Source organism: Varanus komodoensis, unplaced genomic scaffold (genome assembly GCF_004798865.1).
Source record: "Varanus komodoensis strain SLA01 unplaced genomic scaffold, ASM479886v1 scaffold19, whole genome shotgun sequence".
Classification (NCBI taxonomy): Eukaryota; Metazoa; Chordata; class Lepidosauria; order Squamata; family Varanidae; genus Varanus; species Varanus komodoensis.
The window spans coordinates 19,412,775-19,432,051 of NW_025335550.1; the positions used below are offsets into that span (position 1 = coordinate 19,412,775).

A 19,277-nucleotide genomic window follows, 5' to 3' on the forward strand; every position below is an offset into this window, starting at 1 on the left:
TGCTGGCACATGATAGCTTAAAGTGCTCACTGCCTCATTAAATGCCTTAGGAGTGGCATTTCTGCTTCTTAGAAATGGAGAGAGCCTGGCAAAACCACGGAATGATAATCTGGATGCCACTTCTGATCAAGATGCCACTTCTGATCCACCTTGTGTGATCTTCTGGGAGGCACATATGTGGTGCGATCCTATACATGTGACCTCAGAAGGAAGCCCTATTGGGAGGTTTGTGCAGGATTGTAGCCTTATTCCTATCCCTCCCCTATCCTTAACAAAAACAAAACAAACAGTTGGGATCATCTGAGCACTTCTGTATCTGCAAACCCTCCTCGGCTATGTCTACTGCCAACTTTATTTAGAACTTGACCTTCGGTGAGGATGCCAGATAGCTTCAACCCTTGGGTCAGGCTGCGGAGAACAGATCAGCCCCCAAGGATTCAGGAGTTAGCCATTATACATACTAACAAATCAATCAAGAAAACAGGAGTTTTTTGTTTTGTTTTTTTTTTTTTACCATAAAAGCCTTTTATGGGGGGGTCTCGCAGTTGGAACAGGATCTCTGGGAGTAATTAGCAGATACGGAGCTTGATGCAGAGGTGGAGTAGCAAATTTTCACATACCATGCATAGGCGGAGGGGCTTGTTATTCTCATAATTCTTCCTACTGGAGGATGTCCCTATTGTTTCTAACAGAGCTGGCCGTGACCTGCGGGGGGGTTCTGAAAGAGCCATCCTCTTCCCCCTCCTCCCCACACCAGCAGATAAGTGTTTAGATGTGTTGGATGGATGGAGCTCTCAGGGCCAGCCTCAAAAATCCTGCTGATACAGAATGCCTTTAAGATCTTGCCTTTCCCATCCTAATCTACAGAGGAAACAGGAAAAAGGAACTTAAAACTCCCTTAGCTGAGGCCACCACAAAGCTTGATCTAGCCCACTCCAGCATTACGACTGACTTGTCGTTCGCTGGCAAGCAAGAGCTGCTGTACGATGCGAGGAAATAGCAAGAATTAAGGGCTATCCTACTGAAAGGACGGCTATTATTCCAGGAACTGCAGTGCAAACTGGATGGATATACTTGGCAAAGCATGGACTTTTTTAACACTTCTGGTTTTCTGTGTATTCAGCCTCCTGCTTTCAGGTAGGTTTCTTTCCGTTATTCAGGAGTCATCAGAGAATAGTAATTTGCTTCGAAGAATGAACGGGTCCAGGGGCAGTTCTCAACACTCTTACCCTGCTTTGATTTGGGCATTTTCTCCTCTCTTTGCTCCAGAAACAGTGCCCTGCTCCAGCTCACTATTATGGCTAAGTGTGATCGTAGCTCAGTAGCCTGTCACCCGATTTTTGAGAATTTGTTTGCAGAGTTGATCTGGCAGTTAATTGTCTGAATCAAGCTTACATATTGAATCAAAGCAATTTCTGTCGTTGTTTTACATCATCCAAAAGTACTAGATCAACTTTCTGACACATCTGTGTGACGGAGCAGTGGCGGGGGCAAAGTGTGGCATTTATTATGATTTATGTTAGCAAGTGAAATAACAGCTTTCAGTGGCTGGAGAAGTTTGCTGTTAAGTGAAAAATTATAGTGATAGTCAAAATGAAAAGAAAACAACGTCTCCCTTTTCTTTTTCTTCTGGCTTAAATTAGTCCTATGCTCTCATTTTCTCCATTTCCCCTTTTGCACCTTCCTCTCAGCAATATGAACAGAACAGTGTGTGGAGAAAGGGAAAATAAACGAAGCAGACAGAATGTGAGATTACCGGGCTGTTGACTTGGGTGACCTGGATTCAAATCTCTCCAGTGCTGAGGGTTCAATTAAATGAGCTTGGTCGATCCATTCTTGCTCAGTCTCTGTTGCCATGTCTCTGATGTCTGTGGGCAAATTGGGTAAAAATCACATCACCACATTCCCTCTATTTACTTTGTGGAGAACTATCATTCCTTTGGCAAAGTTGTTGGCCCTCTCTGCTCAGGAAACTTTATGTGCTGCTTTAAATGGTCCTTAGGACTAGATGTTAAAAAGTGTATACATTATAATGGTCTATGAATGAGTGTAGAAATTTTATCTCCTTTTCAGAGGAAGATTCTACATCTGATAACAACTGGTGGAATGTGATTCCTTAGATCAGCCTTCCTTATCCTGGTGCCCTCTCGATGTTTAGGACTACAAATCCCAGCATTCCTGACCATTGGGCATGCTGGCTGGGGCTGACGGGGGTTTAAGTCAAACGCATCTGGAGAGTACCAGGCTGGATAAAGGTGCCTTAGACTTACTTTAGTGAGGGTCAGAAACAGAAAAGATTACAACAAATGCTAGCTAGAGTTGCTGTTTTATTTTTCCTAATGTCTATTTCATAGTTGATCCACAATTACATTTATTAGCACAATATTTTTGTCTACATGTCTGTGCAAAAATTTCATAATACAACCGGCTGCATTTAAGCCCATGACAACTAATGGGTTCAAGAAGACAGCAGATGGCTGTGCCATTGTCACGTACTGGGTAGGAACAAGTGGTAGTTGGAGTCTTGCATTTTTATAGCCTCTAGAAAAGAGAAAGAATAGATCACTGGCAGCTTTTGTATTTTAAAATCACATTCTGTGGTTACTACAAATGGCTTGCCCTCAGTACACAGAAAATAGCATTAAATCCATATTGAATTCTTTGTTGTTTATATAAATAGGGGCAAATCTGAGAGAGAAAAAATGCAGCTCTTGAAAGTAAGCAGGGGTACAGAGAGCTGTGTTCAGATTCTGCCCAGCAGTTGTGAAGCTCCTTGTGTAACCTTGGGCAATAGCTCTGCCTGCCTGTCTGCCTGCCTGTCCCTCCGTCTTTCCCTTCCTCTCTCAATTTAATCTGCCTACCAAGGTTGGGGTAATGTTAAAGCCGGGGGAGAGGGGAAGGGAGCCAGAGGCAAAAGGGCCAGCCCAGTGTATATATTTGAACCCGAGTCCTGAAAAGCTGCCAACCCGCGAGGCTGGACTGCTTTAGGTGTGTATTCGAGTCACACCCTTCTCAATAGATCTGTCAGCTTTCCCGCTTTTGTTCAAGTGTGATATCATGTTTCCTGGGGTGAGCGGTGGAAGACAATGAGAACACGCCTTCCTCCAGATACAACAGGCGGAGTCCAGGAAAGCAGTATTGACATTCCCCGAGCAGGGAGGCGTATTCGAGGGAGGCAGTGCCGCTGGCAGGCTTCTCAGCACGCTTAACCTTGCCCCCAAGCGGTGGGGAAGGAAGGGGGGAGGCCGCTGTGGGTGTTGCCAGCGCGGAGGCAAAACCGACTCCACCCTTGTTCCAAGGTGGGGACCGGGCTCCTGGCTCTGCGGCCGGAGGCGTGAAATGCTTTCCCTCCTTTTCCTTCGGTGACCCGTGGACTCTTGCCAACCGCCAGCAGCCCCTCACCTCCGAAACCAAAAGGCCGCCGAAGGACTACAGGAAGGGACACGTGCTCCTTTCCTATGTCGGTGTGAACTCAAGAGCAGCAAACGCCCTTCGGTGCTTTTTGAGGCATCAATGCAGGACAACGCAAGGGCCTACGGGCAAGTCATCAGGGACCGCAGAACTGTGTGGCTTTGTTGTTGTTGTTGTTGTTAGAGCACTTACACTTTGACGTTTGATGTGGATGACAGAATGCACTGGGAAAGGCAGGAGGCACGTGGGAATAACTGGCATTATATTCCTGACCTCTTCATGTGCTGATTCTAGGAAAGGGCCTCAGTGGGATTAACAGGAAGTTGGGTTCTGATATCACCCACTTTAGCTGGTTTTTGGTCCCTGGCAAAGCTGTATCAGAAGATGATGGACTCCCCCCTCACCACCATTTTTCGTGCCTGAGGTCGTAAAAGCAAGAAGGAGCAGGAACTCTATTAGAAAAGCACTCCGTACCTTGCAGTGCACCCCGTGACCTTACAGGGGCCTTTGCTCAGACAGGCCTTTCCTGCAAGCCTACCTCCTCTCGGGGTTTTCTTCACTGACATCATTCTTTCCCTGGCACTGTTGCCCACAAGAAAGAGGCTATCTGTACCAAGATCACTGCATGTATGTATTGTGTGTGTGTGTGGGGGGGTGCATGCTCCCACCCCTGGTCAGCATCACACGCAGCCGTCAGGGCAGGACAGGTTCTGCAGGCTTCCAGGACAGTGGCCCAGTCCACACATGCTGGAACGCCCACACAGGAGAAAATTCAGGATGAAGTAAAAAAACGATAGGATGCGCAGCACATGCAAGAAGCATCCTCTTAGCATGCCACCAGCAGGAACTACACAGCCGACTGGAGAAAGAAATGATAGACAAGTAAGCCGCACTGCAGAAGGGCCCACCTTGTCGAGCTGCTGCTGACAGAGGACCTGAGAGAGCCAAAGGTCAGGGGCAGGGGCACTTAGGGAGCGGACAAAGTGAAGTAGTGGTAGTAGTGACCAATTTCCTCTGTGGGGTTCCACCCATGTCCAGTGTATTGTTGCACGAGCCCATACTGCACACACAGCAAGTTGTCATCCCCAAGAAGTCAGATGATGAGGAAAAAGGTGGGTCTCCAAAGGTTTTGCTCAAAGGAAGCCAGGGGATTCTTCACTGTCATGCAAACAGCTCTTTTCTAGCTCTGCGTTTGTGCTGAATTCAGGTGGATAAAACCCTAACACAAGCAAAACTCAAAGGTCAGCTCGGCCAGGTTATGGAGAGTTGGACTGCCTGCATGTGTCTCACACAGGGATGTGACAGCAAGTGAGGCGCCCTGGCTTGCTGGCTTGGTGAAGTGGAGCTACGTGGAGCAAGGGTGACTGCTTTGGCCCTCCTGCAGTGCTTGGGGACTTTGCACTGACAATAGTATGCAATGGCTGGAGCTGGGACACCTGCCATGCTGCACATTTCTGAATGAGAGGATCTGGGGCATTTTGGTGCTCTCCATTCTACATGTGTTAATTGAGAGGAAAAGCAGGGGTGGCGCCAAAGGGAGGCACGGCCCAGCACCTGCCAAGGCCCACTCCTCACCAAGAACCCCTGGAGCTGCTCCTCCTCGCCACCATTTCGGGCTTCCTGCTCAGCAAGCTCTAGCTCTGGTCCAGGCAAGGCGGGTGGTGGGAAGGAGGTGGAATAAGTGCCATGGCCAACTTACCCACCGGTCCTCCGCCTGCCAGGCAAGCAAGCGGTCGAGGGAGAGGACAAGGAGCAAGAGCAGCTGGTGGCCACAGCAAGGAGAAGGTAGATTTACTGAGGGAGGGAGTCACAAAAGTTGTCCAGAGCCCTCAAGATCCTGGAGCCAGGACAGATAGTTGGTGCATTTGTAACCTGTTCTGCAGACAATTTCTCCTAAAGCAGCTCTACAAGTCTGAATGAATGAATGAATGAATGAATGAAACAAAAAACATGTTCATGAAAAACCCCTGCTTTAGGCTCACAAAGGACATTGCCACCTTATTCTTGTGCAGCTCCTGACAGTTGAACCAAGAGCTTCCCTGCACAGGTAGAGCAGCGTTACCTTTACCCAGCATGGCTATGCAAAGATCAAGATATTTCTGAATTTCTGCTCAGGATGGAATTCTGAAGGGCACAGTAAGCCTGCTAGGAAGAAAGGAGTGACTCTGTCAAAGAAACTGGGGAAGGTGGGGGCATGCACGTGCTAACCGGCCTTGGAAGGAGCCACCCATCCACCAGCTTCCTGTAAGACATTTGGCCTGGTGAGAAATCCCCACCTAGTCTGTTCAGTACTTACCAGGGTCCTTGAAGTGTAGCACAACCAGCATTAGTCACATGGATGATCTTTTCTGGAAGGTTTGGGAACTGGTAATTTTCATTTTGCTCAGGACTTGCTACATTGCAATTTTGAGTTGATTTTATATTTGTTGAATTGGTTTTGTATTTGATTTTTCACCAACGTCTCATAACCTTTTTTATTTTCAGTGTTTGCTTTTAATAAGTTCAGATTAATCTGAGCTGTTTTGAGCACACTTTACTGTAGAGATGTGCCACATAAAAACTATAAATAAATATTTATTTAAATTTAAATTTAATATTTATTTAAGAGCCAGTGGTAAAGATGCTTTCTCTCAAGCAAGAGTGGGAAAGGGTAAGCCTGGGCTTGGCAGGAATGCCAGTGTGGTGTAGTGGTTAAGAGCATGGGACTGGGCCTCAGACGATCTGGGTTCTAGTCCCCGCTATGGAGCCAACTGGGTGACTTTGGGCCAGTCACAGACTCTCAGCCCAACCTACCTCACAGGGTTGTTGTTGTGAGGATAAGATGGAGGAGGAGATGTAAGCTGCCTTGAGCCCTTTGTAGGAAAAAGGCAGGATATAAATCGAAAAATAAATAAACAAATAAACAAACAAACAAACATAAAAATATATAGTAGTGCTGTTGACACAATGAGTGGGTTTACCAGATCGCTTGGGAAGAAAGCCACAGTGCCCCTGTCCACCACCCCACCTTGCATGAGTCAGTTGTGCATCAAATACTTTGCCTAATTGCCCTCAGGACATGTGGGTTGCCCCATTGTCTGGACCTGGCCAGGTCCACAGCAAAGAGTGGCTTCCACACCACCCCAGAGCACTGCACAGAGCCATGGCTTGAGGGGTTGTTTTGAAGTTACCCAATGGTGCATCTCACCAGGCTGGACAACAAAGCAACCAAAGCAATTGCTTTGAGAGCAATTAGGCAAATTGTTTGACACAACACTGAAACACATGGGATGGGGAAAGACATCACTGTGGCATATTTTTGAGGATTATTATGAGAATCCAGCCATTCTAAGGTTAATTTAGACCCACGGTTATTGGCCTGTCATGTTGCCTGCACCTAGTCATGGTATTTAATCATGGCAAATTTGGTCTTTAGGAACCATGATAAGAAAGAATGGCTTGTTCTACCATTATTTGTACCCCCATGGCTTATCATGTTGTCTGAAACCAAGATTAAGTTTTCCATGGTCATCATTTACAAATACCACTGAGTCCTCCGGAAAGAGTGGCAACTGCAGGAGCTATTCCAGCCAGCCAGCCTCCATGTGTGGACCAATGAGGGAGAGAGAGGTGACATAGACAGCAATGCATCTTGAGATTGAATTTCAGGCACAGTGGCTGTTGGGATACATGCCAACAGCGGGAGGACTGACCAGGAGGCTGGGGACCAACATTGTCAAGCAGATCATGGTAAAAAACCAAGACCCACAGTAACCGCACAGGGTAGCTTGTTGTGCTGTGTGAATGCAGCCAGAGTTGGTTGGCCTCTACCTCTGCCTACTGTAAATACTGTTTGTTCAGATGGAGTCCCCAGAATTATTAATGGCCAGAGTCACCAAGAGTCTTAGTCTGATCCCTGCAGACACCCTATGCCACAGCAATCCATTGGCCCTTCTTTCAGTGCCAGGCGCATTTGCTGGTCCCGCCCCCAGAGGGCTACACAGAGTAGATTGTCTCCATAAGGAAAACCTGTACGTGAGCCACTGCTTGGGGATAGGCTTTGGCAGTGTAGACAGTCCATGCCGACCTCTGAACATAGGGCCCGATGCCCCCCATGGGCCAGCGGTGTGGCCCCACTCCCAGTGATCGCGTGACGCTCTCTCCATGTGATTGATGTCACATGGGAAGGTTAGCACCTGGAGCTGTCACAGTCTTGGAGAACTCCGTGTCCCCAGCCTGATGTCCCTTTTCTTTGCCCTTAGCAGCCACTTGAGTAAGCCAGTGTGGCTCCCCCATGGCACATTCCTGTTCCAGGGAAAGCATCACCTGTTCAACTCTGCTGGACTTTTATGAAAAGCAAGGAAGCAGGACAAATGCAGCATCAGTACCAAATGAATAAGAGTGATTTACACCACTGTGCTCTCGGAAAGGAATGCCCCATGTTCACTGCAAAATGAAAGATTGCAATATGCTTTGGAGGCATAAGGCAGCTTTGCCAGTAAGTCCACAAAAGTTGCCAGAAAAATGTATTGCTAGGGCATCAGTCTATGCTTGCCTATGTTGATCATCACTGTGGTGCAAGGAAAACATTAAGCAACATTTGCAGAACTGTCAAGTTCAGTGGAACTTGATTCTTACTACAAGCAACTAAGCAAGTTTCTATTGACAAAGCTGACGTGCACTTCCATGTAAGCAATAAATAGAAGAGATTGGCAGATTGTGGTCAAATCAGTTTGGAACTGAGCTTGGTCATTTAAACAAAAAAAAATTAAAATACAGCTTGCTTGACTGTTTAAGCACAATTATTAAATTAAAAAGCTTGCAATATTCCCAAGGACAAGATGGGAAACATGTTGGGCTAAATATCTTCCCGCTCCAGGGCTTCTGAGATCCTAAACTGTACCCTGATGTCCCCTTTCTCCAAGGTTACTTTGCAGCAGCAAGTTCTCTGTGAAGGTCTCTGTGTAAGGGAGACTCCTTTGCTGGCATTTTGAATGCTGTGCTTAAAAGACTGGGAATCTTAGTTCTCTTGGGTGCCTAAATGTGCAGCACTGGTCAGTAACTTTGAGTGAGGGACTACTGGGCCATGGAGTAAGGGCCAGCTAGCCACAGAGATGGGCAAACCCCCAAACAAGCCAAATCTGAATTCAGAAGGATCTGGCTTAAGCTTGTACTGGGGAGGGGCATTTTAAGTTTTATTCTGATCTTTCCTAGATCTGAATTCCTGGGAGTTTTATTCTGATCTTTCCTAGATCTGGAATTGTCCCACCACTAGTAAATAGTACCAATAGGCTAGTAGCAAGCATACACGCTTTATCATAAGTGTAAAAGACATTACTTCACTTAGGTAAGTAATTCCATTAATATATCATAAGAGGTCTTTGCTTCAGTGACCATTCATCTTGAAAGCATTTGTTTTAATGGCTAGCATATTCTTTTCAGAAGACTTTCTTTCTCCATTAGATATGGCAACGTTATCTGAGTTGGAATATTCAAGTGTGCGATTGTAGCATTCTCACTGAGAGTGGTGAGCATAAGCGTATTTCAGTGCACTTAGTCCCACAAGACTAGACAAATGCCAGCATAGAAAGAGGTCTCCTCCCTTTGATAGGTGCCCAAAGTGCATACATTAAAAGCCTACGGTAAGTGCTAAGCTTCTATTTAGGCTCTAAGCTCACTATTTCTACGCTCACCATTTAAATAACTTCAGAAGCTCTTTGCAAATTTGACAACACTTAATTTGGTAGGGAAAGACCCACCATAGACATATCAAGTTCTGCAGAACTTAGATGTAACGGTGAAGGCACCCCAAATCAAATACTTGCAGGGGCCCTCCTGTCACAGCCCAGTTGCTGCATTCTCTCTGGGTGACCCGGGTCCCCTCCAGAATCAACCACCAGGAAAATCAGGTCCGTGCGTTTGCTGGTTGTGCATGATGCTGATTGGCTGGTGCCTGTCATGTTCTTGAAAAATGTTCCCGTCTCCCAGAGGTAGTTTGGCAACTTTGTCAGAACCAAGTGTGCTTTTAAAAAATTATAACACTTCAGCGCCGAACGAAAGATTTGGGTTCTTAAAAGCAAAAAAGGGAAATACCTTGCCTGAAAAATGGTAGGGAGTGGCAAGGTTGACAATGGAATCAACACTGGAGGCTCTGGGCACATACACCTGTCTTTTTCGTATCAAAGATAAAAGAAAAATGAAAGGAAAATGTGGCAACTGCTGAGCTATTGTTGCATTTGTAGTCACTTTCATTTTGTCTTAAAGGGGAAAAGTATCAATAACAATATACTTCATTTTTCTAAACATTGTTTGACAAAACATACTTCTGTGGTAAATCAAATTCTGTAGGCCGCTGTGACCTTGATCCCATATTTATATTTTAGATTGTGGGGATCATCTTGTAAAATCTATTGTTCCAAGAGATAAAAAGAAATATTCTTCATGAAGTTAAGGCTGACTGAATCTATACAATTAATCTATAGAACGTCTTATGTTACCTCATGAATACAAAGAAGCACAGAGTTTGCAGACAGAACCTCTAGCCATAATATTTCCTTAGAGGATGTACAACAGAATTTCACGATAAAATAGATACAGGCATAACACTTTCCTTTGTAAAATTGTTACAGGCAGCACAAGAGGTGAAATGTCAGACGTTTCCTTAAGTCAAAAGTGAATGGGATGGGGGAGGGAGTAGGAGCAGTGGGAAACGGTCTTTCTGTTGTGCCTTATGAAGGCTCCCAACCCATTTCAGATATTATTTTCCTTCAGTTGAACCACCAAATCCTGGCTAGGGGAAAAAATAGAGGGTGAGGTTTGGAGGGCAGAACTGGCAAACATCAGAGAAGTTCCCTTTCATAAGAACACACGGACCCACACACACCCCTGCTGGTTCAGACCAAAGGCTTCCCTAGTCCAGAATTTTGCACCTCCAGTGGCCAGTGAAATGCCCCAGTGGGAAGTTCATAAGCAGGGCAGGAGCACAATAGTACCCCTACCCCTGGCCAGGTTCCCAGTTTCTGGCATGGCAGATATACCGGAGGCCATATATGGCCAGCCATTGATAGCCTTCACCAGGAATTCCCCCAGTCTCCTTTGGATCCATCCGTCTATCCTGTTCTTACCTGCAGTCATGGGCCACTCCTGCCTCTCGCTCCTGTGATATTCATATTGTCTCCAGTTGTTCGGCCTGCTTTTGCCAAGACATCACGTAGTTCTGCCTGAAGCGCAAGGATAACACTTCCTCCTTTCTTTGCAGGTAATGTGGAGGCCGCACTTGACTTGGTATTGATCAATTCACTCCCTACCGTAGCCGATTCGGAGACATCGCTCATCTGCGTCACATCTAGATGGTGTTCCCCGGACTCTATCAAAATTGGGAGAGACTACGTGTCCTTGATGAATCAGCATCCAGATGCCCTGGAGGTGACAGAAGACGAGGGGTGGGGAATAGCAAAGAAGGTAGTATGGCCAAGGGAAAAGTCTGGTGAAAGCATTGGCGCCTACTACTGTGAAGGCAAATTCAAAGATCAAGTGAGGAGGATACTTACCATGAAGATGCAGCAAACAGGTGCGTTGCACAATACTAGTCACTGGACCCAGAGATGTGCCAGGCCCCTGCCAGATACATGTGTGCGTATGGACTTTAGAGCTTAAATAAAGAGAAAGCAATAATGATTAAGCACGGCCAAACGAATCCTGAAAATAAGGGTGCTCCTCACCTGAGGTTTTGAGAATTGCTCATGGGGCTAAGTATGGAAGCAGACAGTGGTGCGGTATGGAATCTAGAGGCACAGCCCTCGTGTTGGAGGGGAAATGAGTATGTTTTATACATGCTTTCCCCCATACATTTGTAGGGCAGCCTTCCCTACCTGGCACCTTCCAGAGGCGAAGGATTGCGATTCCTATTATGGCAAGGTGCAAATGCAGAAAGTTGCAGTCCAGTACTTTGGGGTGGAGAAATTTGACTATTCAAGGTTTTCAGCTCTTGTAAGACCTTGTGATCTTACTAATAATGCTAGAGTAGAACACATCAGATTCAAAACAGTGTGATGTGGTCCAGGCCATCCTCAAGAATAGGGGTGGGCAGAAGGTAGATTGGGATCAGTTGGGGGATCTGCAAGGAATTGGCAAGCATTTTCAACCTGTTGTTGTCTAACGAGGGCAACAGCTAAAAGCTGGCCCCTTCCCTGTGTTAATGAAGAACACGACTGAGACCAGTAACAGGAATGGGCTTTCTTGTGGAAGAACATGTTAGCTTGGTTCTGCTGCTGCTGCTGCTGAATTCCTGTGCTGGGGCTGAGCTATTCTATTGTACCTGCCTCTGGTTGGTGGCCCTCCATGTTCAAGCCAAGGAGCAAAGTGAATCCAAAAAGTTTAAAGCCTGCCTACTTCTGCTTTAGAACAAAAAGAGTGACTGCTCAAGCAGGAGAACTCTAGGTCTTGTAGGCTCAAAGGCTGGGAGGTTTGCTTTCCTCTGTAACAGCAGTGGAATATTCACCCCAGAGGTCACGTGAGAGGAAGAACCTACATGGATTGGAAGCCCACCGGCAGCTGGAGGGTGTAACACACGGCACCATAACAATCAGGGAACATTGAACGCTTTGGGCCAGTGGGAGAAAGTGTCATGAACATCCAGACCTTATGTCAGTAAATGACATAGGATGGTGGACCCTCTCTAATTTCAAACAGGAGCCACCTTGGGGTCCACTGCTGAGGCAACTTTCCTGGGCCAGCGGGCTTCTCGTCCCCCCCTTCCCTGCACCAGTTAAGTGGTGACACTGTGTGCTAAACCGAGCTGCAGACCTGTTCAGGCCTCTCCTCTCCTTCCTCCTCCACACTGTCCAAGCAAGGCCTCAGTCTGTTACCAGGCAGGCAAGTTCTGATGGGCTCGCTTGGCTCTTGATGGGGATGGTTGGTTTCCCACTCGACTCAGTGCTACAAAATGACCTAGCGCAGGTCCTTGCTGTTCTGCCCCTCCTGCCTATGCATTCAGTTGTCCACCTCCACACATACGCCCTCCGGTACATGTTTCTCTTTCATTCTTGGGTTCCTCCCTGCTACCTCAACTTACTGCCTATTGCTCCTATATTCTCTTCTCCTGCCCCAGCCACCTTACCGCTGAGGAGCCATTGTTGCTCTTCTGTGCCATCAAGTCGTCTCTGATGTATGGTGACCCTGTGCATTAAAGTTCTCCAAAACGTCCTGTCCAGGACAGCCTTGCAAATTCGAGGCAATGGTTTCCTTTATGGAGTCAGTCCATCTCAAGTTTGGTGTTCCTTTTTTCCCCTTCTGCCTTCTACATTTCCTAGCATGATTGTCTTCTCCATGGAGTTTTGTCTTCTCTTGATGTGCCCAAAGTATGACAGCCTGAGTTTTGTCATTTTGCTTGTAGGGAAAGTTCTGGTTTGATTTGATCTAGGCTCGCTTGTTTGTCTTTCTGTTGGTCTAGGCCACAAAGCAGCCCTCCATCCCCATTTTTCAAATGCACCAATTTTCTTCCTCACAGCTTTCTTTACTGTCCAGCTTTCATATCCATACACAGAGATCGGGAATCCAATAGTGTGGATGATCTTGGCCTGGTACCCAGTAAAATGTCCTCTTTTTCAGTCCCTTCATTGCTGCCCTTTCACATCTCTGTCTTCTTCAAGTTTTTTGGCTACAGTCTCCATCTGAGTGAGCCAAGATATGTAAAATAGACCTCCTGATTTCTACCCCATGGCACAAAGCCACCTCTTGTAGTCCTGTTCACAGACGCCGACCCACCCCGAAGCAAACAACAAAGCAAAGCTGGAGATCCTCTGCTAAGAGTGAACAGCTGCCGCACAGAGAGAGCAAAAGAGGGAGAGGCGCAGAGAGCCCTGCTTGAAGGGACTGGAAGACATCAGTGGCCCTCAGACACTGCAGTGAAGGACAGTGAGGGACAACCCTGGTGTCCAAACCACAGCATGTAGAACTTCTTCCAGAGACACAGAGCAGTGTGGATGGGCCTTAATCATTCACCATACTGCCATGTCTTGCTAGAAGGACAGTGTAAGCAAAGAGACCTAATATAAAGACATTAACGAATACCAAATCCCCTGAATATTGTTCAAGGGAAGTTCTTAAAAAATGAAAGGAGCCTTCCTATGTCACATATTTGTAGGTGTTAGGATAATATACACCATGGACTAGAAGATAAAACATGTTCCTAAATTAAGGAAAAAGTACATTAAATTATAGGACCTATCAAGTTGAAGAATATTAACAAGGTGTATGTTCATGAATCATGTTAACATGGTCAACGTAAAATTAAATAGGACTAAAGTAGAGTGGAAGTGTTTTGAAGTATATTGGAATGCCAAATGAAATACAGTGCATATTAAAAACCTTTTTTAGTAATTGAACAATCACTGCTTGCTTTGCTTCTCTGTGTTTATGACAGTAAAAATGTAAAGCATCTATTAAACAAGGCTTTCCTTGTTAGATTTTCCAAAACAGACAGGGGATTGTGTCTGAAGATGAATGCTTGAGTATTTGGACCAAAATAGGATCTCATAAACAACTTTCCCTTTCCTGGGGCTGTTTCTGGAATGCTGTCATGCAGCCATTCTTTCCTCAGCTTAGTCATCTGTGGTCTGTGTCAGAGGATTTGTCTTTGTAGACGATTGATCTCTGAAGGTTCATTGGTGTACTCCAGCAGTAATATGAGAAATGTCTTTGATTGCGTTTTATCCTGCCCATGATTAATTCCCACCCAGTCTTTAACTGACCACAACCTATAAACCTATATACCAAGCCACTTTGTAGATAGTTTGCATCTTGCGGAACTGTCCCAGACACTATGAAGTCATAGAAGAGCTATGACTCAGTGATCCTGAGTGACTACTTATACAGGGCTAAAAAAGATGACAAAAGAGGACTTCGAATTGAATAATGTTTGAAATATACAAGCAGATATGTGTGGGCATATTTAGAAATTGTTTGTTTGTTTACATGTATTTATAGGCCACCTATAATTGCCAAGGCCTTCCCAGGAGGCTTACAATGCATAAAACATATCAACAGAGTAAAATACTTTAAAACCAATTAAAACATAATGAATTAAACATCTATAAAAGCAATTAAAAATGGCCACAGCATGCAGGCTAATTGTTAAAAAATATCCTAAAAAGATATGTCTTTGCCTAGCACCGAAAGGAAAATAAAGATGGCCCCAGGTGAATTTCCCTAGGGAGGGAGTTCCAGAGATGGGGAGCAGCAGCAGAAAAGGCCTTTTGCCTCGTTGCCACCCTGCTCATCTCCCTGAGGCGTGGTTCTTGTAGAAGGGCCTCCTGAGCTGATCTAAGCAGGCAGGTAGGTGTATATGGGTGGAGACGGTTCTTTAGATAGTTAATGACTATGCATTAACTAGAAATATGATACAATGAACCATAAGACTGTGAGCAGGTGACCTATGGTGTGCGTACTCAATTCTGCTGTCTGGGGATAACCACAGATGAGCTTCAAGAGTTGGGCTTCAAGAGTAAAAGACCTTCTTATGGTTTTTAAATCATTAAACTAGACTTGGGATAGCTAGCCCTTTAGGTAGTGGACTCTTCCAAACCAAAGGACTATCCTCTGTAAAGTCGGACACCTGCTCATCCTTCAGCATGTGCTTTTCATGCAGAAGTTCTGAGGTCCACTGTCTGGCATCTCCAGCTAACAAGATAAACCTCTCTTTCTGACTGAGAGCCTGGAAAGTTGCTGCTAGTCAAGCTAGACCATGATGGGCTAGAACCGCAGTATTCGGACTGTGTTCCAGAACCCCAGGCTTCCGAGAAAATCATCTAGGGGTTCAGTGAGAATTATGCAGGGGTCTACGCCTACGATTATAGTGAAATTGTGAGATCTTCCTTTCTTTGTTTTGCTTAAAATAGAAGTCTATAACTAGGTAAGATCATCATTCATTTTAATCCACATGTACCTTTAAAAGTAGATTTGTTCATTTTAAAGCAAAAGTGGATTCAAATTACAAGGAATCACAATTACACAGGCTTAATACAGGGATGCAGAACCAGAAATGTACTTACAAGTGTCATCAGAAACACCAAATTTTTATTTTCTTTGTGGCAAAACACAAGCACATCCGAGTCATTAAAATGAAGTATAATTGTTCATGTTATGTTAGTGATGCTATACTGAAATTTAGTATTGTTTCATTAAATTTACTATTTAGTTACTAAGTAATAAGGTAACTATTGTACTATTGTACAATAGTGTAACATTTTGTTCAAATAACTAGCATTACATGAAACGTGTTTATGAATGGGTCCTGCACTGATTTTTCATGCTGAGGAGGATTCCTTGGCTATCTCAAGCTTGAAGACCGCCGAACTGGAATGATGAGGATATAAAGTAGCCAGTAGATCTTCTGAGATCCCTTTGAAAGGCAGGCTGTCAACTTGCTTGTGAAACAAGGGTGCCGTGCCTTGGGACAGCCTCCGAGGCAAGGGGGAAACAGTGGTTGGGAAAACAAACACAGAGAAACCCCAAGTGTGCACAGAAGCCCTTGTGTATCCCTCAAGGAACCCTTGGATCCTAGTCTAAGATGTTAATCTACATGTGATGCAAACAGCCACTCCTACGAAGCCCAGGTATTGTTCTTCTCTGAATACTCAATCCAGGCCAACCGTAAACGAATGAACTACTCAATATAGGCCACAAGCTAAAAATATACTGGAACGAAGCCCGCTGAAGAACGTGGATTCCTTTCCATTCTAACAATAGTGTGAACTAAAGAGTTTGTGGATAAACTAAACAGCTTGTACAAAAGGCTTATGGCTCTGGAGTGGGTGTGGGGGCCCAAGGAAACCAAAAAAGAAATTACAGAATGCCTTATTTTGAAATAAATGTCATTGGGCTATTACTAATATTGAAAAATTGAGATTAATTCAAACAGCCCACATAGATAAAGTCTGAAAGTCTTGCTCCTAGAGCATATATTATAAATTGTCTTCTCCCTTGTGATTAATATTCCCAAATAGTTCAGTATGGTTACTTCTTTGTTGTTTATGCACTTTAAATAGCTGAATAAAATTAAGACATACATTGAATTACACAATCTCACACTTGGACAGCACAGGAATATAATATTATATTTCCATCTTCCATTCTGGAAGATCCACAAAGAGGCCATCTTTATTCCGACTGATTCACATGCCATGGTTTTGTTTCTGTTTTTCAATTTTAGCTTCCTTCCTTCCAGAGGCTTTAACAATCACAGCCAACAAGGGGGAACTCGTCAACATTCCCTTCAGCCGAACGGTTGTTAAGGAGGAGGATGCCGTCATCTACAAAAATGGTATCCATGCCCTCTTTCTTCTTTCTGTGTTGAAAATGTACATGCTCTGGAGTGAGCAGATTCTCTTGGGCACGTGGGGCTTCTTATTACAGAGTCAACTACACACACAGGAAAAGTGGGGGGAAACGGGGTGGCCATTTTACATGTTACTGTAGGTGCAGGGGAGCAAGTGGGAGTCAGCCACTCACTCCCTTTGAATCTAGGTACTGGACAGACATCTCAGCTGGGCCTGTAGGCCATCTCTTGCTATCTTATGATTTGACTTTTGTCAGCAGAATGTGAACTTCCAAAGAATGTCTTAATCAAAGCCTTGCATTTGTGAAACTGCCCGTGGTTCTTTAGGAAACCCCAACTCTTTAATCCAGCACCCTTTGGGGGCAGGCAGTGTCACTGTGCAAGTCAACTGAAATGGGCTTTGGGTGTCACCACCTTTCCACTGGACTAAAGCTTGACCTAACCTATCCCATTAAATGAGTTCACTGCAGGACTTACGAGGAGCAATGTGATTGGGGTTCTTCCCCAGCTCTTAATCTCAGCCACTCCCCAAAATATAAATTATTAGACTTGTTCAGAAGCTTGGCTGAAAAGCCCAAAGCAGGAATGATGGAAAATATAGGTTGGTTCAGAATATACTGAGCAGAACACCTAGCTCTTTAACCACAAAAAGCATGATCCATGATCATGCACAGAGTGTGTTATAGTCTCCTGTATAAAATTTGTTCCTCACTTCTAAGACATTTAAACCTATAAATGTGTCAGTAGGCAAGTACTTCCTTTCTTATGTGTCACAGAAGACCCATTCTAGGAAAGGGTCAAAGGGTGTAATTCTTCTTGCCAAAAGAACAGCTGGAGTTCAGGGAGCATGTCTAGCTATTTCCAGCTGAAAGGATGAATAAATCTGACAATTTCAGTTTTTTTCTAGTCCATATTTTTTCAATCTTAAGTTCAGTTCATTCTGAACTTGGAGAATTTTTTCAGCCTTAAGTTCCATCTATCAAAATGGGATGAAACTTTAATTTTTTTAAATGGATGAAACATATGCATTTTGTGTTGTTGTTGCTTGCTTAATACATACATCTCATGGAAGAAATTTTCCTAATGTAATTCATTTATAAATTGTTACTTTTATGAAAAGCCACATTTTTGTCTGCACTTCTTCCTAATATAAGAATTTTTATATGCATGTTTTGAGTGGAGAACTCCATTGCAAAAGTCACAGAAATATGAATTTCAAAGTTTTAGCTCACATGTTGGTTTAGGAGTGTGAAATTAGGTAAGTTCAAATCAAAATGTGAAAGGAATATATTTCTCCCCCATCATTACTGAAGATTGGAAACTGGAAAGCAGAAACTGGGTAACTGGAGCGTTGATACTGGACAACTCCTTAATCAAGCTACTAAATTCATTACTTATAGGAATGTGTCTGTGAAATGGGCACAGTGGCAAGCCTTGCTTCAGGATATTTGAAGGACAGAACATGCTGTTGCCTCCTCAAGAAAGGGGCCGGGAAGGAATACGGAGCCCCTTTAGTGCATAACAAAATTTCAGTTATACATTGATATGATTCTGTTATTTCCACCTCCAACTTCCCAACTCTCTGGGTCAGAGGCAATATCAGATACTGTAAAAGTACTCTCTTATCCGTGACAGCGCTTTCACGCGTGCACAGTATCCCTGCTGCAGTCATCAAGGAGCGAACACGTATGTAGGAAGTCACTGGGGCTGCCGTGGTTGAGCTTATCCTCGGTTGTGTGGATACAGGCTCCTCTCTCCCCTGCAGGTACTTTCATCTATTCGGTCCTCAAGCACGAAGTTCCCCCTGTGCTACAAGTGCCTCTCACCCCGGTCCAGCTCTCCGATGCAGGCGTCTACTCTGCCAGATACATTGGAGGAAGCCACTTCACTTCGGCCTACACTCGGCTGATAGTACGAAGTAAGACCTCACCCGATTCTTCAGTGGAAAGTAGACATAGGAACCCCTAGTGCCTGGCAGATGTTAGGCTCTTCCCACACTCTTGTGAGAGTAGGGCTCATCTGCCCCCATGCTGAGGCTACAGACAGTGGGGTGTAGTGGTTAAGAGCGCTGGGCTGGGACTTGCAAGACCAGGCCCTAGTCCCCACTCAGCCATGGAGCTTGCTGAGCGACTCTGGGCCAGTTGCTGACTCTCAGCCTGTTGCTGTGAGGAGAAAATGGAGAGGAGGAGAACCTTGCAAGCTGCCTTGCCAGAGGAAGAGCGGTGGGAATAAATGTATGAAATATGACGGCAGGGGATTTTTTTCCGAGGGCCAAATTACATGTTAGAGACTTAACATTTTATAAAAAGCAAGGTTAACTGGCCTCTTTTATTTGGAAATTGTTCCTGGTTTGGATCAGAGCCTTATGCCAGTTTGCTGCTGAATACCACCCATCCTCTCTTACTGTTTTCCTCAAAAGTGATGCCTGTTGCAGACCATTCTGCTCAGCGGCATCTGGCCCTGGGAGGGCATTTTCAGTGGAAAACTGGCCTGGGATCCCGCTCTGGATTGGGAGGATGTTCCAGGTTGGAGCCCCTTGCTTTGTCTTCAG

The 19,277-nt window shown here is 45.0% G+C and overlaps 1 protein-coding gene across 1 annotated transcript in view; it reads left to right on the forward strand.

Moving 5' to 3' along the window:
- The first annotated feature begins 875 nt into the window (after positions 1 to 875).
- Positions 876 to 19,277, forward strand: part of TEK (TEK receptor tyrosine kinase) — a 60,055-nt gene continuing 41,653 nt past the window's right edge. Inside the window, exons 1-4 of the mRNA XM_044428121.1 lie at positions 876 to 1,137; positions 10,649 to 10,960; positions 16,601 to 16,711; positions 18,492 to 18,644. Of these exons, the coding sequence (XP_044284056.1) occupies positions 1,065 to 1,137; positions 10,649 to 10,960; positions 16,601 to 16,711; positions 18,492 to 18,644 (649 nt within the window). The 5' untranslated portion in view covers positions 876 to 1,064. The remainder of the gene's footprint in view (positions 1,138 to 10,648; positions 10,961 to 16,600; positions 16,712 to 18,491; positions 18,645 to 19,277) is intronic.